General features: G+C 35.0%; 1 protein-coding gene across 1 annotated transcript; it reads right to left on the bottom strand.

Annotated features, from left to right (window-relative positions):
* Positions 1–9203: 9203 nt before the first annotated feature.
* On the bottom strand, positions 9204–14726 carry LOC115222499 (endoribonuclease Dicer-like). Its single transcript, XM_029792729.2, has 2 exons — positions 12825–14726; positions 9204–9215 (listed from the first exon to the last, which is right to left on the bottom strand). Exon 1 carries the CDS (start codon positions 14636–14638, stop codon positions 12968–12970), a length of 1671 nt encoding a protein of 556 aa, XP_029648589.1. The 5' UTR covers positions 14639–14726; the 3' UTR covers positions 9204–9215; positions 12825–12967.
* Positions 14727–25238: the final 10512 nt, after the last annotated feature.

Genomic DNA, 25238 nt, shown 5'->3' with positions numbered 1-25238 from the left:
AAAGAGACCGATAGAATAAGTACTGGGCTTACAAAGAATAAGTCCCGGGGTCAATTTGCTCGACTAAAGGCGGTGCTCCAGCATGGCCGCAGTCAAATGACTGAAACAAGTAAAAGATAAAAGATAAAAGATACCATAGGGAGGGGGGGAAAGGACTTTGGAAAATTCACGTGCTCCGAGCTTTTCCCTCGTTACTTTTAGGAAAATGGGGTTTTTTTCAATGAAATTTTATAGAAATACCTTTCAAACGGAATACATTACGATTATGTGTGGAAAATCTTTTCCAAGGGGGGGGGGGACTTCGGAAAACTCACAAAGATCTGAGGTTTTCCCTTGTAACTTTTAGGTAAATTGGGGTGTTTTTTCAATGAAATTTTATATAAATAACTTTCGAACGGCATACATTACGATTAATAAAGTAATTTGTGGGCAAAATCTTGAGGTGGGAGAGAGGACTTTCGGAAAATTCCCAAGATCCGAATTTCACCTCGTTATATTTCGAAATCACATTCAACTTTCAACACATACCCTAGCATAGTACTAATTACACTACGTAGTATTTATTTCTACCCACTTTCAATAATTTTTAGTGATTTGCCTTCAATTTTGTTTCATTTTCAATTATTTTTATGCTTTTTTAACTCTTCGTCATTATTCTCATTCACTCGTTATTACTTTCTCTCTCTCTCTCTCTCTATATATATATATATATATATATATATATATATATATATATATATATATATATATATATATATATAATATATATATATATATATATATATATATATATATATATATGGCGATCTTTCGATACGAATGAATGCCTATATATATATATTATGGATCTTTTCATTTTGAAGCCAGGACTACAGATCTTTCTACTTTCTACTAAATAATCTGAAACTTCGTATGCTGATAGAGTCTAGCAAAACAAGACACAGTTGGAACTAGTTTATTTGAGAAAAATCTATTTTATGACTTTAATCGTAGATTAAAACTGCGAATTTTAACCAATCAGATTGTTTGTTTTCATGTGTAAAAATATATATATATATATGTGTGTGTGTGTGTGTGTGTGTGTGTATACACATGTTATATACATATATATACACATGCATATACACATATATACACATATATACACACACGCATATACACATATATACACTCACACACACACGCACATCTATACAGTAATGAGGGAACAACTCGAATCTTGTGAATTTTCCGAAGTCCTCTCCCCACCTCAAGAAGGAGACATAAATATAATATAATATAATATAACGTAATATGTATTATGTACTCACACAACTTGTACAAATACATTTCTGAGAGAAAATATGTAGAATAAAAACGCTGAATATACTCATGTGTCCATATGTCAGTGTGTGTGTGTGTGCTATCTATTTTGATAGCGGGAATTAAAAACAATAGAATTGATTATAAACATCCGAATGGATCACTGAGAATAATATATATAAAGTTAAAACAACACCAACTACCAGCACCACCAACATCAACACATTGATAATACAAATTTCATTCGTAAAAAGTTATTTTGCTAAAAAGAACTACTACACAAATGTAGATATATGTATAAGTGTGTGCGCGCGCGTTTTATCAGTTATTTGTTTTTATTCATTGAACTATGCATCTGCATAGGAGAATTTTAGTTGAAACAAATCGACACCAGTACTTATTTTTAAAATCTGATACTTATTGTATCGATCCGTTTTGCCTAACATCTAAGTTAGAGGGACGTAAATGAGCCAACAATCCGCTGTCAGATGAAGGTAGGGGACAAGCAGAAACACACACATGTACACACACACACGACGGGCTTCAACACTTCCCTCTAACAAATTCACACAAGCCTGGGACTGTATTAAAAGATAATTGCCGGAGATACCGTGCAGTGGGATTGAACTCGAAGCCATGTTGTTGCCAAGCGATCCGCTCAACCACACAACCATGTCTGCGTCTTAAGATTGTCTAGAAATTAGAACTCAGGCACCTACGGTAAAAGGATTTTTGAAGTAGGTTTTTTAAAATTGTTTATAGCTGAAGTATTCATAATAATATTATTCGTAGATTTAAAAAAAAAGGAAAAAATAGATGTTTTTAACGACATTTACAAAATTTTATTCTTTAAATAAATGATATTATATATAAATATTTGTTACATATATATATCATCTTTCATTTGTTTCAGTCATTAGACGGCGGCCATACTAGGGCACTGCATTGAAGAATTTTTTGTCGAATGAATTGACCCCAATACTCATTTTTTTAAAACCTGGTACTTATTCTATTTAGGTCTTTAGATCTTTTCGGTTTGACCGGCAGTTTTTTAAAATAATTTCCACGTAACTAAATACTTTTAAACTTCGTATACTGGTAGAATGTGTTTATAAAACATCTTTCTCTTGGCTTTATTGAGAAAATTTTATAGTTTGTTAGATATTTGTTGTTTTGTTTTCTTCAGTTTCTGCAATTTCAACCAATCAATAACGTCTATTGAGGTGAAAACATTCTGTGCCGTATGAATATATGTCCCTCGTTTAAGAAACAGATTGGGTTTATTTACATTTGTGAAGAAAAAAAGATACCCTTCCCCCCACCCTGACGCTAAAACAGATTGAAATGCAATAGATCGATACTAGGATCATAATTATGGGTGACAATTTTATATGATACCGCTAGAAAAAACTGCCGTTCAAACCGAAAAGATCCGGGTCTTTAGTTGAACTTCTAAGTTATGAGGATGTAAATACATCAACACCAGTTGACGTAGGACAAACGCACACACACACAACGAGCCAATATAGTGGGGACTGAACCATGTGGTTGGGAAGAAAACTTACCACACAGTCATGCCTGCACCTATATCTCTATTCATCTAACATATTTATAGTATACTAGCAGAGATACCCGGCGTTGCCCGTTTCACATGGAATTGAAGAATTAAACATTTCTTTTATATTTTCTCTAATGAACTAGAATATCTATTATTCGAATTTCATCAAAATCGGAGATTAAGCATGTTAACGAGGTTTCTTTCCCTCTTTACACACCCTAACAAAAATTCTAATTATAACATATTTATCTCATCTTTATTGCCCAAATTCCAAAATCCAAATCTTATAAAACCTATTAAAAGGTTTTTGCTCCTGAAAAATGGAGTACATAGAGCTCTAAAATGTGGGAGTTACGGCCCCTATGGGGTGGGGGGTTAAAGTCAACCAGAGAAGTTGAATTGTTGGGAATCTTTTTTTAACTTGTGTCATATCATTCAAATTTTTTTGAAATTGAAAATATACCAATATTCACTGGGTTTGTAAAAGGGAGCAAAGCTGCAGGAAACCAAAAGACAAATGATCGCAATAAACAGTCAGCTACCCTACCCTAGTCGTTACCACTCCCCAATGTAGGATTCCTCACCATACAGGTGACTGGCACAGCCGTAAGATGCATTACAAATCTATGGCGATTGAAAGGGCATGACCCAACTCAAATAAACATTAATAGCAGTGTGACATGATGGTTAAGGGGAAATGAAAGTGTTATCTCTTGAGTTTGCCAACAATCCCTATTGCCGATAAGTAACTGAACAGAATAAATTTGCAATCTATAGATCTCTTTGAATGACCAATCACTTATTTGGGAAGGCCTTGAAATCAATGTTATCATCTGGGGACTATCTGTGACACAGTGATAATAAAAAGACTCAAAGGAGGTCTGCAACCAAATAACTTTACTCAAAATAACACTTTGCAATTGAATCAGTGGAGGTAAAGATGCCTCTCCTTTACTTGACAATTTATGCACCACATTGCAGAAATCACAATCTAAGTATATCTCAAAGCAAACTTATAGTGTTGTACCATTAAATTACAAATAACATGCATCTTGTAACTCTGCAGCTTCCAAGACTACAATTGTATTCGTCTTGGCTTAGAAAAGATGACTAAATTGTGGGGGGTTAAGCCCCCATTAAGGGTCTTACTAATTCATAAGTAGTTGAAATTTTAGGAATATTACTTTATATGTGTCTAATATCTATGGTTGAAATTTCATCAACAGCAAAAATATATGAATTTTCATGGGGGTTATGGCCTCATTTATGCCCCCTCACTTTCAAGCATATACTGCATTACATCTGTCCTTATGCAAAGAATATAATTTCCAAATTTCATAAAGATCCATTCAGTACTTTTGACCTAGTTTTGGATCATAAAAAATGACTAAAATTTGGGAGTTAAGGACCCCATTAGGGGGTCTTAGAATCCTCATGAAAAGCAGAAAACAACAAGAATACTTCTTGATGTGTTTCAATTACCTATTGTTGAAGTTTCATCAACATTGGAAATTTATGAATTTTTATAGTGGGGTTCTGCCCCCTTTAAGCCACCTCAAATTCAAAGCAAACATACTCATTATACCTGCCCTTATGCATTGAATCTAAGTTCCAAATATCATAAGGATCCATTCAGTAATTTTGGTGTGTAAAATTGTATGAAACATAGCTTTACCCTTCTCCCTAAGATTGGATTTTGTGTTCCAAATTTCATTAGGATTGGTCCAGTAGTTTTCGAGTCTATAAGTAACACACGAACACACATAAAGACATTGACTTTTATATAATAGATATAAATATGCACATATACATACGTGTATGTGTGTGTGTATTATATATAGATACACAGAAAGCTACTTTGATATACGCAATTGAGTGGGCAAACAAAAATATGAGACACTGCCTTGAAGAATTTCTTGTCTGAATGAATTTGACCCCAGTGTTTTTAGTTTTTATTTTGATAAGCCTGGTACTTATTCTATCAGTCTCTCCTTGTCAAACCAGTAAGTTATGGCAATGTAAATAAACAAACACTAGTTGTCAAGCAGTGATGAAGGAGAAACACAGACACACACATATATATATATATGTATGTGTATATATATATATATATATATATATATATATATATGCATGTATATATGTGTACATATTACATATACATCTCTCTCTATATATATACATACATAAACATATAAATCTATATATATACATACGTGCAGATGCTTACATATATAATTATATATATATATATATATTATATATATATATATATATATATATATATATAATGTATGTATGCATGTATATATAATGTAAGTGTGCATGTATATACGTGAGATATATATGTGGGATTTAAGTTTCACTTCAATAGTTTCAGTATTAATAGTGAAACTTTTAAACTGAAAGTATCTCACATTACAATATAGATGTTATTATTTCACTTTTGACACAATACTGAAATAGTGTAAGAGATAAGGGATTGCTCCGGGCTTGCATTAGGCAAGAAGCTGAAAAGCATGATTTGGCCCATGACACTGCATGGACCCTAAGTAAGGTATGTGTAAAATTTGAAGGAAACCGGTTGTGTAGTTCTCGAGTTTTGGGAATTCACACAGACAAGACACACATTCTAATCTTTATATCTACTAGCTGTTTGTCTGTTTGGTTATTAGACCATTCACGGATGCACCTCTGCACTGAAAGTAATCGTTACTAGTACTTCAAACTCTTCGGTTGCAATATTTGTGTGAATAAAATCGTTTTTCTTCTTTTGCTGGTGTCTCAAATTTAGGCTAAATCAGTGTTCCTCAAAGAGGAGGCCTATGGGACGGTCGGACAAGTTGTTTTGAGAAAATTTGGTATAAATGTTTGACAACTCAGCACCGTCCATTGCTCGTTATCAATAATAATGATGATGTATATTAGATGTAAGAAATTATTCAAACAAGACAAGTTTGGATGAAAACTTATGTCAAGTAAATAATGCCTTACTTTACATATCTACATTTATCTACGAAAGTTGGAATCAAAGAAATGAAACAACTGGGCATGATGGCAAATACAGAGAAAGAGAAAATAGGAGGACATAATAAGGCAAGGAGATATTGAAAATAAAATTGACAATTATTAACACAATGGTTTTTAGTGGAGCTCTAAGATTTCTGATCGTTACAAGATGCTTTTAGTTATTTGTGTAGAGAACGGGTGCGCGCGCGTGTGCGTGCGTACGTGTGTTGAATTCAGAAGCGAAAAAAGGATCAGAGGAACGCGAAAGAGGAAGGGGAGAGTCACAGTTGAAAGAACGGAGCCAAGGAAAAGACAGAGAGAGAGAGAGAGAGAGAGAGAAATAGAGATTTAGAGAGAGAGTGACAAAGACAGTAGAGTGTTATACGTTGCTATGATACGTTTAAAAGAGAGATGCTGCTATTAACAGAGAGGGGAAAAAGAGAGATGCATTCGCACGCTCACGTAGACACAACAGATCACGTGGCCATATGGAAAGCTCAGCCGACATGTCACATGACTAACAGTAAAAGAGTAAAATGACTGATTTTATATGTTAACTAGCAGTATCGCCCGGCGTTGCTCGGGTTTGTAAGGGAAATAACTATATAAGCATTTTTAGAGAGTTATAGCCAAAAAGTAGCAAAAAAATGCATTAAAAATAGAAAAAAATTATGGTAAATTTTTTTTAAATCGTTGACTCATCGTAGACATTTTTAGAGAGTTACTTCCCTTATATAATAGCGAAAAAATGCATTAAAATGGAAAAAAATGATGGTAAATTATTTTTAAAATCGTAGACGCGCGCTAATACCCAGAAGGGCTCGATATGAATCACGACTATAAGATACCCGGTTTTGGTTAAACTGCACCGCAAAATGTGGGAGGAGTTAGGAATCTAAATCGTAGGAGACAGACACACAACTTCTCTTTTATATATAAAGATATCGTTTTAGTGTTATTTATTAAATATATTGTAAGATGTAACTATTGTGAAAGTTAATATATAAAACAAAAAAAACATTTTTTTATGGATGGTTGAGAATGCAGTGGGGACACCATAAATCTAACAAAAAAAAAATCCCATTTCTTCTTGACCATGTAGCAAGGAAGCCAATCTGTCTATTTATTCAAAGCTGTAAGCAGTATTTATTACATCAGAACCACAAGACAGTTAATTCTGTATAACAGCGTACGCTTTAAGTATTGCTAAAAAAAATTTTTTTTAAATTGATTCAAAATTTTATCGAAAAGCGTACATTCCATGGTGTACTGATGTTTCTTTAGCAAGAAATGTAGCTTGCTATATAATGTTTCTTTGGCAGGCTATGTTCTGGATGCATGTTACTTTTTTTTTTGTTTTTAATTTTAAAATCCCGTTTCATAAATATAGAACGGAGTAATATGATTAGAAGGAAGTAGTACTGTGTTTGTTTTCTCTTGAAAACGGATATTGTATGAGTTATAAAATATATTTTCATAGAAATTTTGGGGTAATTTTTCAGAGTAACACCCGTATGATTTTCACTAAGAAAAAAAAAAAAAAAACTCCGAAAAATTACCTTTTTGGGTAATTTTTCAGAGTAACACCTGCACGATTTTCACTAAAAAAAAAAAAAAAAGAACCCGGATTTTTTTGCGTGGAATCAAGTGACCTGACCTCCTAATATACTGCAAATTCCTTATTTTGGTTCGGAGGGGGGGGGGGGCGAAATCTCCCCAGGTCCCGGGTTCATTGGAATTTTTTTTTTTTTTCGTTAAATGAATTCCTGTGACATCCTAATATGCTACAAAATCCTTTTTGGTGTTCGTAAAACGGAGTGGGGTGAGGTGGAAGCCTCGGAAATTTCACCCATCCCATTGATCTTTTCAAGTTTAGGGTTAAGGTTAGGGAAATCCGTCCCGGATTCATTGGAATTTTTTTTCCTTAGTGAAAATCATGCAGTAAAGTATGTAATATAGGACCATGGATCATATTGTTTGAGACATTTCCTTATTCAACAAAATGGCACCAAATACAATAAACAATATATTTCCAAACTACAGAACTTAACTCATACCCTTATTGCTTGAGCCTTGAAGAAATAGCAGCCAAATGATCCTCAAACCACATTTTACTATTTTTTTAAAAATGCAAAAAATGGAAATTTAAACCGGGATGATGAACTTTCTGGATACATTGTCTTGTGGATAGTCTATAGTGTAAAATGTCTTTGATTATAGGTTTGTCTGAACTAAATCTGACAGCAAGTAGACAAAACAAGAAAAACCATAGCAACCACAACAAACCATCTTCATAATATAACTGGGTTTTGTCTCTCAAAAGTCTGAGTTTTTTTTCTTTGGTATTAACATCTTCACCCAGAGTAAATAAATGAATAAAAGGCTCAGTTAAACAATTGTATTTGCAAATATTTTTCGAAGTAGAAGGAATTTTCAGTATTTTTAATTTTGAAGAGTTGGAAGAATTTTCTGATTTCTAAAGTAGAAAGAATTTCTCTAATTTTGACAGCAAATGGAATTTTTCTCGTTTTCTAATTTTTAAAGTGGAAGTAAGGAATTTAATTTTCATCTTTTTTTGTTCTCCTCTTCAACGAAAAATAAAAAAAAGATGTAGAGTATAAACTGCTACATGTTTCCATCTCTACACTTTCATGTAAAAAAGGATTTCTTTTCAAAAGAAAAAAGAAAAAATACTTCTATTTCTTTTTTTCTAGTTTTTTTCTTTGTTTGCAGTTTCCTTTATTTTTAGTTGAAAGTCAGTGACAAATGGAAGTTAATAACAGTGATAGAAAGAAACTACTACAGAAAGGAAGACAGACAGATAGATAGAGAGAGAGAGAGAGAAGTGGGTAGTTAGAGTCTTGGGAGAATACTTGAATAAATTGAAAGGAAATCCTTCTTGATTTGAGGTCTCTGTCGACATGAATGGAGACAGATGGATTAACTATAAAAGAAACTTAATTTTCACAACACTGTATTCTCTGAATACATAAATAATACTATCACAACCATGACCATCACCATCAGCATTAAATATATGCATACACACACATATCTGTGTTTATATATAAATATAAATATTTGGATGTGTATGTATGTATGTATAGCAGAAATACAAATATGTTCAAGTATTATCTTTTTTATTAAGCCTTCTTTTATTTTTTTTTCCAAATCTGCTTATAAATCATTTTATGTTTAGTTTGAAACAATTACATTCCAAAATCGTTTTGAAACCTTTAGAATCTCTTTTTTCCAAATTAAAATTTATACAAATACTAACATACCCTCTCTCTCCTTACATACACATTTACACCTGCAAACATGCGTGTGCATGCACATACACACACTGTATAATTATTATATTCAATATTTTTATACCTACTTTTCCATGGTTGCCATTTGTTACATTCCTTTGTCAGTTCCCAACATTTGGAGACCAGATTTCACCATTTTTGCCCATGTCTTCCTTGGTCTTCTACTTGAATCTCCAGAAATTTATCTATCTGTTGTCAACCATACTACATGGAACACAGCCTCACCAATACTGTCATTTCTTTTGCACACTGCACATATTACATGTGATTTTTTTTATACACAGTAATATATCATCATCATTGTCATCATTTAATGTCCTTCTTCAACGCTGGTATGCAGTGGATGGTTTGATAGGAACTCGCAAGTCAGATGACTGTGCAAAGCTCCAATGTCTACTTTGGCATGGTTTCTATAGCTGAATGCTCTTCCTGATGCCAACCACTTTTCAGAATGTATTGGGTGCTTTTTACATGACACCAACAGTAGTGAGGTCAGCAAATAACTTACAAGACAAGACTCCTCAAGCCTGGTACCTAGTCTATCACTCTTTTGCTGAACTGCTAGGTTACAAAGATGTAAACAAACCAACACCAGTTGTCAAACCCGAACATACATATGTACATATACACATGTAAATATATGTACGACTATGTATGTATATGACATACATTTACATATGTATGCATATGTGTATATATACATGTTTATACATATGTGTATATCTACATGTATGGTATATGTATGATGGGAGGAACAGATTTATTATTGGCTGTGAATATCAGAAAAGAGACTAACAGAAACGGTGGGGAGGTGTAATAAGTAGGGGGGTGGGGTGGAATGTAGTGTCAGGGGTTAAAGAGAGAGACAGACAGAGCGTGATGAGTATGGCAGGGTGCATTGAATAGGAGGAGAGTCAGTGCTATTCACATTGTATATGGGTGAATGAAAGCGGCTGAAAGGGTGCTAGAAAGAGAGACGAAAATGATAGTTATAAGGGAGCGAGCATATTCTCAAAGTGACATCTGCAAGAAAGTAACTAGATGAGAGAGCAAGATGACACAAGGATAAGGAAGAGGGGGTGAAGGTTATATGAGCAATGTACATATACACACATACACATAGATGTATTAATATATGTGTGTAGATGTGCATATACACAAGTCTTACATATGTAAATGTGTGTGTGCGTGTTGAGTACACATATGGATATATACACATACGTTTTCTGAATTGACACATGTCAACTAAAACCTGTCTGAATTTGTCCAATACAGAATACAAAAATTGTTTTGTCTAAGCAGACAATTTAATTTACTCAGTATATTAATCTTTTCTTTTTCTTTGTTTTAAACTTGTGTTGTGTTGGCCTCGATTTGTGTTGATTTGTAAAAAAAAATGTTTTTAGCAGTCCCAAAATGTGTCAAAACAGCTCAAGTTGCTGTTTAGCCCAAGGTCATCTCTGATTTAACAAGCTTATAAATGGCAGTATTCCCATTGTGGCTACCCTGTGTCTTCAAGTGTATCTTAGACTTCATTTTCAGTTTCTGTCGACTAAATCCACTCACAAGGCTTTGGTCACCCTGAGACTATAGTAAAAGACAACCAAGGCACCATGCCATGGAACTGAACCCAAAATCATGTGGTTGAGAAGCAATATTCTTACCACACAGCCATGCCACACACACACATATATATGTATATATATAATATGTATATATATATAATATGTATATATATATAATATGTATATATATATATATATATATATATGTATATATCTATATATATATATATATAAAATTGTCCATGCTAGCGTGGTTGGACAGTTTGATTAGAGCTGGCTGATAAGCTGAGGGGCTGCACCAGACTCCAGTCTGATTTGGCATATAAATAGATGCTCTTCCTAACACCAACTGCTCCAAGTGTAATGGGTGCTGCTGCATGCCATGACTACAATTTCACTCGTCTTGATGGATCTTCCTTCTCAAGCGCAGCATATTGTCAAAGGATGGATCTTTCTCATCAAGCTACTCACAAAGCCTTGGTTGGCTCCAGACTAAAATATAAGACACTTTCTGAAGGTGTCACTCAGGGGACTGAGCCTAAAACTATATGGTTGGGGAGCAAACTTCTTAACCAAACAGCCTGCCTGCTCCCGTCATTAAATAAAAAAAAAAAAAGAAAAGAAAAAGAACTAGACAAAAGGTTTACAGCTGTAAAACAGCCATAGGTCTGCTTCAGGATGATCTGAAGTTACACAACAACAGTAATTCCATCCTCAGGTGTTTCTGACAAAAGATAAATACATTTCATTTCAGAAGAATACATCTTATTATTGATTAATTGTATTTATTATTTTATTTCACTACCAACTATTATCTATTATTGATTTAACACATTTCTTCAACTTGAAACACAGTTCATCTCACTTAAAACCTGATATGTCGGTCATACATTTTCGTTCTACAATGTTTTACCTGATGTTGATATTCATGTTGTATGTATGTATGTATATCTGTATGCATGTGTGTATGTATGAATGTGTGTGCATGTATGTAAGAGAAGCAATAAAATTACATTGATGTTTGGCATATAGAACAATAAAATACACACCAGACTAAATGGAAGGTGAAGTGCAGAACATTGATTGACTAAAACCTTCAAAATGTTGTTCTAGCATTGTTGTATCCCAATGACTGAAACAGAGCTGCTTTTCTTAACAATGTATCATTGCTATTATGTTAAACTGTCGTACGTCCAAATTTGGCCAAATGTAGTTTCTTTTCCAATATTCAATTTTGCTTGCATCTCTAGCTGCTTCAGATGAAAGTTGTTAAAGTGTAGTACAATGGTTTAGCATTTTGAAAAGTGTAGTAAGCCCCACATACAACAGTTTTGCAAAAAATATTTCTGACTGAAAATATCATACGTAATCAAAAAAGTATTGTTGTTAAGTTGAAAAAGAAATGGAATGGTGAACCTATTGTATGTTGTCTAGCAGAGTAAGGAAATCTGTATCAATGTATTTTGTCTACCCCATTCATGCAGTCAAAACTACCTTTTAAAATGATATATATATATAAATTTATATGTTTATGTATCATCATCATCATCATTTAAAGTCCGCTTTCCATGCTAGCATGGGTTGGACGATTTTGACTGAGGGCTTGCGAACCAGGCTCCAATCGTGATCTGGCAGAGTTTCTACAGCTGGATGCCCTTCCTAACGCCAACCACTCCGAGAGTGTAGTGGGTGCTTTTTACGTGCCACCGGCACAGGGGCCAGTCAGGCGATACTGGCAATGACTTCACTTGAATCTTTTTACACATGCCACCAGCACAGGTGCCAGTGAAGCGACGTTGGTAACGATCACGCTCGAATGGTGCCTTTTACATGCCACCGGCACGAAGGCCAGTATCTGTGGCACATAAAAGAGCACCATTCGAGCGTGATCGTTACCAACATCCCATGTCATTAACCAGAAAAATGCAAAGATTCACTCATAAATTAAAAATAATTATTATATCATAAACACACTTACTACTCAATATCTGACATTAAACCTTGATTACTTCTTACATACAAATTAAACTTTGTTTCTCTCTCTCTCTCTCTCTCTCATGCACCCAAACTCTCCACCACACACACACACACACAAATTAAGCAAATATATACACATACACTCGGTGCCAAGTAGTTGAAACAATGATCTGCAGCCATGCCGTGATACGCATGGCTGATTATGGAATCACAGATGTACCTTGATTAGCAATCTATCCAGGTTATCCTTGCATCATCTTTTCATTTGACAGTTGAGCAATGAAGCCCTGAGACTGCATAGTTTTAAGGATTCTCAAAGCTTTTTTGGCAGCAGCACTCTTTGCAATGCGATAATTCCGTCCGACACCATTATAAACACCTTTACCAGCAACTTTGACTGTAACTCGGATTTTACCATTTACCGTCCTCTCTGGTTTTTCAAATTTAGCAGTTTCTGGTTCCAGTTCCAATAATTCTCGTACAGGTGACTTTGGAATACTTTTCAAATATTTCTCAATTTGTGGCTTCATTATACGATAGTAAACTTTCCAGACCACATCTAAAGACCTGTTGCTATCAAGGTAGATAGCACCAGCAACAGACTCGAATATATCACCAAGGGCTTTGGGAATTTCCATTTCAACAACTTCTTCATCAGGACGTTCTTCTCCTTCATCTTGGAATTCTTCATCAAAATCTATTTCATCTTCCTTTTCCTTTTGGCGAGCAACAAACCTTTCAATCACATTAAACAGTTCCGGAGATATGGCTTTGAAAAACTTATGGAAGTTCCATTTGACAGCTAATGCAGCAAAAATGTTGTTATTGACTAGAGCTGATCGTAAGTCGGTGAGAACCCCAGGGGAATAACGCTGAGAGTCTTCGTAAAGATGCCGAGTGATCACGTAATCCAAAATTGCATCCCCTAAAAATTTCAGACGCTGGTAGCAGTCAGTCACTGTGTTATAATGATATGATGCATGTGTGAAAGCTTGTAGGAGATAAGATCGGTCAGAGAATTTGTAGCCAATCTCTTTCTCGAAAGTTTCATAGCCATCAAGTAAGCGTTCAAGAACTTCTTCAGCATTAATTGTATGAGTGAGGAGTGGTGAGAGAGGAGTTTCCAGCTCATCCAGTTGGTGTTCAGTAATATTTTCATCATATTGCTCCTGCAAAATGTGCTTTTGAGGGAGCACTTTTAGACCGAGCCATGACATGAAAAGAAGAGCAGCTCTTTTCCCACAGCAAGTCAGATAGCAACCAATAAGGGCTTCAACACAGTCTGCTACACTCTTGTCTGGAATGCTATGAATCGTTTGCAAGCTATATGGAACAAGCGGCTTTTCATTTGTAGAACTACCACAACCACTGACACCATCTTGTTCTTGTGACTGTTTTAATTCTTCCAGTTCTTGGTTGAATTTCCATTGTTCTAAATTTGCTTTTCGTACATGACTTGGAATTTTGTCGTTTTCAATGAAGTTCATCATGCCATTGTTTAAATTTGCCGATAATTTTTCATTGTTAAAAGACGACGATAGAATTTCTTCTTCGACCGATTCACTTCCACACTGATTCGCAGGTGAACAAGGGTCCTGCTTGTTGCTGCTTGAAGAAATGTGAACTTTGTGTACGGGGCCACGCCTACGATCTTCATTAATAACATAACCAGGTGGGAGCCAATTCTCGTAAGGTTCAAATTTAGCCGAAACCATTCTCTCAGGAAGACCTTTCTTACGACCAAGACGATATAAATTATAATTGCTTACTTGTTTACCCCGTAGATAGCTTAACTTTCCTTCGTGGATACCTGGGTATTGACAGTAAAGGTAAACAGTGATAGCATACTTAAGAAAGGAATCGCCAATGGTTTCTAATCTCTCAAGGCTGAAAAAATCATTTGCATTTGACATGGTAAGCGCCTGCAAAATAATGCATGGACTTGGACCAATGTAACAACTCAGTTCAATATCGGTGTCTAACAAGAGAGGTGGTGTGTTTGAAGACTGTGTGTGTGTGTTTGTGTGTATACTCTTTTACTTGTTTCAGTCATTTGAACCTCAAACCATGTGGTTGGGAAGCAAGCTTCTTATGAAACAGCCATGCCTACGCCTATAAATATATATATACTAGCAGTATCGCCCGGCGTTGCTCGGGTTTGTAAGGGAAATAACTATATAAGCATTTTTAGAGAGTTACTTCCCTTACAGATGCCAATTCGGGCTTTCTTAGCCATTTCTGTTTTGGTGTCTTCAAGCCATGAAGTCGTTGTTCTAAAAGAACGCTGGTCTCCTTGACAACGCTTTATGACGTTGATTTCCTTACACTCCCTTCCCCACAGCTTCATGAGGGAGGGAAGAAGAGGGAGAAGCAAACAGGTGCAGGTGTGACCATGGACGCCAACTCCATCGCCATCGACACACGAAAAATTATGCATTAAAATGGAATAAAAAATGATGTTAAATTATTTTTAAAATCGTAGACTCATCGTTGACGCGCACTAATACTCAGACGGGCTCGATATGAATCACGACTATAAGATACCCGAATTTGGTTAAACTGCACCGCAAAATGTGGGAGTAGTTAGGAATCTAAATCGAAGGGGACAGACACTCACACAACTACAGTTTTATATATATAGATTTCATGGTAAACTTCGACAGACTTCAGCCATGTCCCTGCTCTATTCTTTTGTTTTTGAAATTATGTTTCATCTGATGATTACAGTTTTTTGCAATGAAGTAATGTTTTCATTCTTTTATTTAAAAAATGACTAAGAAACAGCTGTAACGAATTGACAATTATCCATCATTTGTTGTTATTCATTTGATACATATGTGTGTGTGTGTGTGTGGCATAAGAATGTCTATTTCAATTTTAGGACTAAATGATACTGAATTTGGTTTTGATCCAAATCCAGCATCATTTAGTCCTAAAGTTTACCTATTTATTTTACTTGGCAGTGCTTATGATCATTGCAGGCTCTCTTGATAAATATGGTTGAAACCTTTAATGTTCTATTTATACTATTCCCAGTAAGTAGACACGTGCAAGAGAGACATAAGTAGGGAGAAGATTATTCCTGAAGGACAATGTTCTACAGTTAAGGACTGAATATAGTGGATTTTGCAAGGCCCCAGCTGATTAGACCTAACAAGAGGAATGAAAGGGAGAGAGTCAAATTGGAAGCGGTATAAGAGCAACCAGCTCTCAGAAACTTTGGTATTTTAGATAACTTTCAATGTTTTTACTTTCAAGTTCTTCTGGATTCTGTTACTTGATTTACCTTTATCTTTATCATCTTGTCCTAAATGTTAACATCAAATTCCATAATACAGCAAACAAACAACATCGCTAGATAAGAAGTCTGTAAAGTATGTAAGGTTTTCACAAGACGGTGATAGGATAGTGTTGAATATAAGTCACTAATTGCATAAACGGTCTATTGATTAAATCTAGAATTTACTGCACATTATAGGAAATTATCTAAAACACATAGTTAACTGTTTAGCATTTAAACTGGCCAAAATATTCTATGGTCAAACTGACCAGATCCAGAGTCTCACATCTATGCAACAACAATGTCATATTAAAAAATAAGCAAGATCTTGAAGCTACAAGATAATGTATGATTAATTCAAAATAAAGCGTCTTAAACATTACATTTAACAGAATAATCTGATTGCTAAAGGGTTAATCGGGGCTTTGTCAAGAAAGGCATGGGAGATAACTTCAAAATCTAAAATTGTTTAAATATTTGAATAGTAACAGGTAGTGTTTTTTTCTTTTTATGAATATGTTGAAAATCAAACCCCTTTCTTACTTTAATGCCTTGGTATAAATTGCTGCAATATACTGAGGTATGGTTTCGATACTCACAAGGGTTTGTCGCTTTTGGTTTTCATATTTGCTTTGTATAATCTACACATAACAATGTTACATGAAATTCAATTCCAATAATGTAATGTAATAATTACTTTTTTACTTGTTTCGGTCATTTGACTGTGGCCATGCTGGAGCACCACTTTTAGTCGAGCAAATTGATCTAACGTAACATACAAGCCAATAAGAGATGTGGTAGTAGTTTTGCATATCAACCCTTTCTTCAAATCCTTTTCATAAGTTTGTCCTAAACGTCCATGTTCCTCTTCAGACTTTTAGTCAGCTCGTATTTCATACATTCTGAGCAATAATAAAGCTCTCTTTTCCTAAGTACCCAGTTATTCTGCTAGTAGAAAAATGAAAAAAATGTGAATGTATATTATTACATGAAGCATGGATGCTAGGGAAATAATATCTTTTATGTATCACCTGTGATAGACAAAGGGCTAAAAATAACAGTCATATTTAGAAGGTGGCATTGTTATCCTATACACATTGCTTTAAAAAAGAAATGAAGGAAGTCCATGGTTGGAGAGTTTTTGATCATATAAGTAAGTTTGTTGATTAAAGCTACAACTGTTTAAACTTGGTAAAATATGCCAAGTAAAATCAATTTGATTTATGTCCAATCTTCCTTAACAAATTTGTACTTGCGTAGTCTTTTAAGAAATCTTTTTTAATGTTGCTCTGTAAAGTGTCTTCAAGAATTATGCAGTCAATTTGATTATTAGATGTATTCCACAAAAAACTGGTGTACTTGGGGATATTAAAAGTGCAATGTTCTTCTTCTAAATCCATCAATTAAAAAAATAATAAGGGGAAAGCTAAAATGAATGAAAGAAAGAAAAGAACAAGATGGTTGCAATAATTTTGAAAAGTGAACATTGAAATATGTTTTGAGAGAGTCCAATGCTGTGGAGATATTTTCAATTTCATACTTTTAAATCAAATTGCAGAAGAGAGAGGGAAAAAAATAAATATGTGACAATTTTCGTGGTTGCTTTTAACAAATATTCAAGAATTTAATTTAGATATAGAAACTTTTAATTTCAATATTGAAAACTTGAAGAAACAAGTACACAAACAAAAGCTAAATGTGTGTGTGTGTGTGTGTGTGTGTGTGTAGCCATGGCTATGTGGTAAGAAACTATAGGTACAGGCACAAATGTGTAGTAAGCTTGGTTGTGGGTTAAGTCCCATTGTGTGGCACCTTAGGCTAATGTCTTCTACTATAACCCAGTACCGACCAAAGCCTTGTGAGTAAATTTGAACATGAATAGAAACTGAAAGAAGCCTGTTACATGTTTATGTGTATACACACACACACATATATATATATATATAGGCACAAGAGTAGTAAGAAGTTTGTTTCCCAACCATGTGGTTCTGGGTTCAGTCCCACTATGTGGCACCTTGGGCAAGTGTCTTCTACAATAGCTTTGGGCTGACCAAAGCCTTGTGAGTGGATTTGGTAGACGGAAACTGAAAGAAGCACATCATATATATCTGTGTGAATCTATGTTTGTATCCCCATCACCACGTGACAACCGGTGTTGTGTTTATATCCCCGCAACTTAGCAGTTTGCCAAAAGAGACTAATAAAATAAGTACTGGCGTTGATTCATTCAACTAAAAATCAAGGTGGTGCCCCAGCATGGCAATATAATGACTGAAACAGGTAAAAGATTATATATATATGTATATATATATATATTATATATATATATATATATATATATATACACACACACATATGCGCACGCATATATGGACACATTATTAAAGTGTGTGTCTGTTTGTCTCCTACCACCACTTGACAATCGGTCTAGGTTTGTTTACATCCCCATAACCTTAGTGGTTCAGCAAAAAGAGAATGATAGAATAACAAGCTGGAAAAGTTAGTGCCCGGCATGGCTGCAGTCTAGCAATGAAACAAGTAAACAATAAAAGATATATATAAAAGATCTAATAATTTCATGGATTTAAGAGGTAAAAATGGACATTTAACTTTGAAACCATGGGAAAATAGAATAATTTTCTTTCTATTTGTATGTGTGTGAGACTAATTTTTGATCCGTTTAACAATACTGATACATGCAGATAGAAAAAAATTAATTTTCTTTTGCTATCGTTTCAAAGTTAAATTTCCTCCTTTTTCCTCTCAAATACGAGCTTATTGGATTTATTCTGCTATTGTTGCAGTTTTTGAAATTTTAAGATTCAACGAAAATTTTCAAATTTAAATGTTGATGTAATTTTTCATGCTGAATCTCATTTTGTTATTCACTTGTTCCAGAAAATTTTTAGAAAAATGTTACAAGAGATTGAAAGTTTGATCATTTTCTAACCAAAACAGGATTTGGAAGCTGGCATTTTGTGCATGATAGCAGTCTATGATGGCATTACAACGAACTTGTAATAAGTTTCGCAGTTTTAATAAGTTTTAGTGGATAAAGCCATTTGAAATGCTGGAGCAGGCATATAAACAATACAAAAAGGAAAAACATCCTGAGTGAACTTAGGGGTTATTTTTTGGCATTCTTTCTATACGAGTCCCGTTTAGATTACGTGTATTTGTTTACATTTCCGTAAAATTCTTTCTTTTTTTTTTTTTATATATGTGTGGTTAAGGTTAGGGGTGGAGGGAAGGGTATCTTTTTTCTTCAGAAATGTAAATAAACCCACATGGGTTTATAAGCTGTTACAAGTAACGAATGATCGCCAAAAAGGGCATTCTTTCGATATAACTCGACAAAATCAAACATTTCATTTCGGGTGTTTCCGTGGAAGCAAATGACAACAGTTCGATTCTGTTTTCTGCTTGAGAAATTTTCGGATTTTACATACACACATGAAACAGGGAAGAACAAATATGCAAGGCTTTTTTTCTTTTTTCTTCAAGTTTAAAATGAGACATTGCTGGCATAATTTCGTTATATCTATACTCCACAACCCACGGAAATACCCAAAGTGAAATGTTTTCATTTTGTCGAGTTATATCGAAGGAATGCCAAAAAAAAAAAGTATTTCAGTTCATGTAAACAATTCATACTTTTGAGTTCAACGTCGAATTCAATTTCAGGAATGTGAAAGTAGACCCTCCAGTACAAGTCACTGAATATTGTGATTCGACTGACGCGTGCATTCCTCTGGTGTGTCGTGATTCCGACATGAGATCGCATTAAGAAAAACGTGTCAGGTCTGTTGACACGCTCCTCCGAAAACCCACTGCTCAAATAGCAAACACCCCTTCCTTTGTTGTATTTTCGTCTTGAGACTGTTTCGTCTATCTCGACTGTCTTTCCAGGACTGCCTATCCGAACTAGTTTGCGGTGGAAGTCCTCTGCACATATTTTACGAACATAGCTGTTGTAATCAACAGCTGTGCAGTGGCTTATTCCAAGTTCTTCAACACAAACCGGACTGAAGTCCTTGACCCATGGGTAAAAGGAAAAAAAAAATAGTACAGTCCTCAGAGGAGGGTTCCATCTTCCAACCATGTATCTTTTATAACAGACACACATTCGTTACATCCTTTTCATGAACACTACCAGTAAATTTTCCCCACAAGCCATCTTGTTCAAATAGTGTCCTTTTGTACATAGCTTTCTTTTTGGTATAACAAACACCCTTTTCTTTCAAGTAAGAAACTGTATCCTCCCTGGTTTTCAATTTCTGCATCATATTCGAGTTGGCTGTGATCGTACTTTTATTTAGGTTGAAAAGGTCCAGGAAAACACTGTTCAAAATTATGAAAATGAGGTAGTGATAGGACAGCAACCGAAAATACCTGTTCGTTTCTCAAAAAAAAAAAAAAAGAAAAAAACCATAGGTGAAAGTGACAAAAATGAGGCAGCATAAACGTTCAGAAAATAAGCACTTGTTATTGACAGGTGAAGGCAATACGTGTGGTTGGAGTTAAAAGCAGGCTATACCTTTGCTTTTTACTGTAGAAACAGACACCAATATGTCTGTGGTTGCCGACTGGCTAAAACTACTCCAAATTTGCAAACTTTAAAAGCTGTTAACTTTTTATTTATTAAGATACTGCAAAAATGAATTTTATTACCAGAATTAGCATACAAAACCATAACAAAACGCCAATCGGAACCAAATTTAAAGAATTGAAAACTGACAGCAACAGAAAAAGATCCAAATTATTAATATACATATTTACATACATGTAACCATTATGTATGTATGTGTGCGTGAATGTGTGTGCAGCTGAAGAATTTTACAAATGCAATGAACTCCTTTTACAGTAACAAAATCTGCTATACAATTTTTCTAGAGAAATAAAACTCATTTCCAACTACAACGATCTGAATATACTTAATATTTTGAAGTTCATTCCTTTCTAAATCATCTGACAAAAATGAAAGTGCGGGCGACTGTCTATAAAAGGGGAAACTGGGTAAGAGAGAGAGGAGTGAAAGTGAAAGACAGAAGAGAGGAGAGAATAGAAAGAGAGAGAGAAGACAAAAAGAATGAGTGAAGAAGTGAGAGCGAGTGTCCGTATCTCTGTAGGAAAGAGAAAAGAGTGAAGAAGGGAAAATATAGACGAGAGAGAGAGACAGAGAGAGTTTGACTGTAACTGTGAGGGAAAGAAAGCGTGACTAAGTTGGAGAGAACAGAAGAGAGTGAGAGATAGAATAGTAGAGACTGAGGTAGTGAGAGATAGACTAGTAGAAGAGACTGAGGGAGTGAGAGAAGAAAGTGAAGACGAGTGAGTAAGCGTTATAAAGAATAATTATGCAATCAGTATAATGTGTATGTATCTATTTCAAACATCGAATATTTTCAGTTCCTTGGTCCTCTAATATCATGTTACAATTGCAGCTGCCATTGTTTTTACTATGACAATGGAGGAGCCACTGTGTACTTCATTCGATATGCTAGAAATAGTAACATTATGTCGCTCAAATTACACTCCATCACTAAAAAGGACACATTTGACGATGATGCGCTCCCTTGATGACAGCGAAAAAATATTTTTTAAATAGGCAGGATAGATAGCCACTACTGTGGTGCTGCATGCACTTTTATGATAGAACTATCATCATCCCTATCTGAGTAGACTGGGGGGTAAACAACAAAACCAGTGCCCGGTGCGTGTCTCTCGACATGGTTGTAGTATCTCACGCAAATCAAAGCCTACTGTCTTCTTTGAAAAAGAAAGAAAGGGTACTACTTAAGAAGAGTGGTCCCGGTACGCGCATCCGCAGTAGCTAGTCGTAACTAGTCGATCCTACAGCGACTACCTAGCAAAGTAAATAAAACACAAAATAAATAATTTTTTTACACAAATTAAAAATTTTTTAAAAAAACAAAGTAAATAAAACACAAAAACACAACGTAAATATTTTTTCTAAACAGTAAGTAAAATACAAAAACACAAAGTAAGGATCGACTAGTCACGACTATCTAGCGCGGATGCGCGACTATGCGAGTGCGCGCACCGGGACCACTCTTCTTAAGTTTGTTCCAAAAAAAAAAAAAGGGTACATTTGCCGACAATGCAATCTTAGAAACCTTAATAGTTGGTAAGTTTGTCACATCTGGAACGTTTTTGATCATAGATTTGCTTGATCAGAGCTGACCTGGGGCTAAAAGATAACCAATCGACATTCTGTAGTGTATTGTTGTTGCTGGTGGTGGTGGTGATGATGATAACCTCCTACTGTGTCTATTGTTGTTGATAGTATTGTAACAACTCTTTCTGCTGCTGCTGCTGTTTTTACACACGTCTATTTGACTACCATCTTCATCACTATCACCATCATCTCCGGCAATACTAACTTCCTTCTATTTTACTGCCCCAACTTCGATCATTGCTGCCGCTTCTGCTATCACTATCGTCGCTATCACCACTACCAATCATCATCATCATCGACACAACGTCGCCTCAACTGCTGCCATCGCCATCATGATGCATAGACACTCCACTCCCTCACTCTTCATTCACTATCGCCAGCCATAAACATCTAACATCACTATCACTTTCACAACTTCCACCACCACCATTACCTATTTCTTTATTACCCACAAGGGACTAAACATAGAGGAGACAAACATGGACAGACATAGGTATTAAGTCGATTATATCGACCCCAGTGCTTAACTGGTACTTAATTTATCGACCCCGAAAGGATGAAAGGCAAAGTCGACCTCGGCGGAATTTGAACTCACAACGTAGCGGCAGCCGAAATACTGCTAAGCATTTCGCCCGACGTGCTAACGATTCTGCTAGCTCGCCATTACCACACCACCAAACATCTTTAAACAGTGGACTGCAGCTATGTCGGAACCCGGGCTTCAAGGGTTTTTAATCGAACAAATCAACCTTAATACTAATTAATTAAACCTGATATTTTTACTATCTTTCTCTTTTGCCGAACTGCTAAGTAACGAGGGACAACATGATTGTCAATCGGTGGCGTAGGACAAACATGATACAAAGACACGCGCACACACACATACATTTTGAACCACACACGCATACAGACAGACAAATAGATAGATCAGATACTTAGATAAGTTTCGGTCAGCATTAACCCAGATATATATGGTACTATCTAAGAAGAGTGGTCCCGTGACTAGTCGATCCTACAACGACTACCTATCTCCTATAAGAAATGTTCATACAAATTCGGTTGAAAGTTATTAGAAGTTATTAGGTAAACGTTTGGTACCCCCATCATAACTTGGGTGTTTTTTTTAAACAAATAATTTTTTACACAAAGTAAATTTTTTTTCTAAACAACGTAAATAATTTTTTTAAAAACAAATTAAATAAAAATAACACACTACCTACCTGTTTTTGGTACCCCCATCATACTCTTAAAACATCGTTTTACGTTCTTCAAATAACTTTCAACCGAATTTGTATGCTAAAGATAGACGTCAAATCACCTTACCACGAAGAGGTTGTTCTCAAGAAAAATCTCAGCAAAAACGAACAAGACAAATGAAAATATGCAAAATAAAATACCCCATTCCAAACTCTCTACCTGACATATATCCACACACCCATACACTCAATACCTATACTTCACTTGCACCCATACCTAAACTGCATCTCTTTTGGTGTATGAACCCTTGGAGCGCTTTCTGCCAGCTTTGCTGACAGACATACAACTAGTTTCAACTTTCTGCAAATGTGCTAAGCACTGGTGCTGATCATAGATTAATCCAAAAGCGCAGGAGCACAAATGGTGGGGGGGGGGGTCAGTAGGGGCCCCAAATAAGGGGTCCTTTAAAAAATAGACCCCATTAGGACATTTCCTGGGATTAGAGAGTTGCTGTTTTGAGTTTCGTTGTCCTTGCACCAACGATGTAGAAGTAGACGAACGTAAAAACGTAACGGACAGAGAAACATCACTTTGTTTTTATATATATTAAGAAGATAAAATTAAATGACCTGCCGTGACCAGGTCTCTTTGGAAAATTTCATTTCATAAAAAAAATATTCATTTAATAAATTGCAGAAGAGAAACGATGAAATTGTCGACATAACTAATTTTTTTTCTCAACATAATTTTAAACATCACCAAAATGCATGCGGAAACAAAGTTGACGTGCGTGAGTGTATCCCACACCATCCCAATTATCACACACACACACTCATTATATTCAGATATAATCATAGCCTATACCATGTGGTAGGTAGTTGCAGAAAATTTTATTTAGAAATATCCATTTTTCAGAAACTTATGAGGAAACAAAATTGGGTGGGCACACTTGTATAGTTAGATATATAACGTATATATAGTATACACAATGTATATAAAAATATAAAATACAATGTGTGTGTTTGTGTGTGTGTGTGCACTCAGAACGTGTGTGAGGGAAGAGGCAATGTGCGTGGGTGTGTGAATGTACATTTGTGAAAGAGACAGAGAAGAGAAAGGTAAGGAGAGAGAGAGAGAGAGTGTGTGTGTGTGTGTGTGTGGTGCATATAGGATCAAAAACAACATATTTCATTTAACGTATAGCGTTTGCTGAATTCTAGACCGAATTGCATTATAGCCAAAATATTCATAATTCATTTTACATATGTACAAATAAAACAGCGTGGATTGTGTAGCTGCAGCAATTTGCACCCTTGCTTATTAGAATGTTGATTTCGGCAATATGCCATTGTAACAGCGTGTGTGTGTCTGTGTTTGCCTGTTTGTACATGTGCTCGGTGTCTGATGCATCTTGTATATTGTGTTTTGTGTGTCAGAGATACACATGTATCTTGCGCTACTCATTAATTAATATGTGCTTGTCTTTGAGATACACCTATGTCATGTTATATATCTATACTACAGTGTTACCGTCGTCATATGACAAGAAATGTTGGTGGGGTAATACTTTTTCCTCACTGTGCGTAGGTAATATTTATGATATGATGTTACATCGATATATTAATTCATAATTCAACCTTTTTTGTTGTTGTTTTTTTTTTCGTTTTCTATTTAAAAAAATCATTTTTGTTTTTATAAAATAATGAAATGAATACTTATTTTCGAAGTAGAAATATTTTTTAGATTAAAATAAAAAGTAAAACAGTTTTCTCGTGTCTATTTGCAATAAATGTATATGCTATCACGATAACAATGATATATTAATTGCAATAAACCTATA

The sequence above is a fragment of the Octopus sinensis genome, linkage group LG20 (genome assembly GCF_006345805.1).
Source record: "Octopus sinensis linkage group LG20, ASM634580v1, whole genome shotgun sequence".
Lineage (NCBI taxonomy): Eukaryota > Metazoa > Mollusca > Cephalopoda > Octopoda > Octopodidae > Octopus > Octopus sinensis.
This window is presented reverse-complemented; position numbering and strand designations above follow the sequence as displayed.

Coding starts and splice junctions, on each gene's coding strand:
- LOC115222499 (XM_029792729.2), bottom strand. CDS start 14,638: ATGTCAAATGCAAATGATTTTTTCAGCCTTGAGAGATTAGAAACCATT.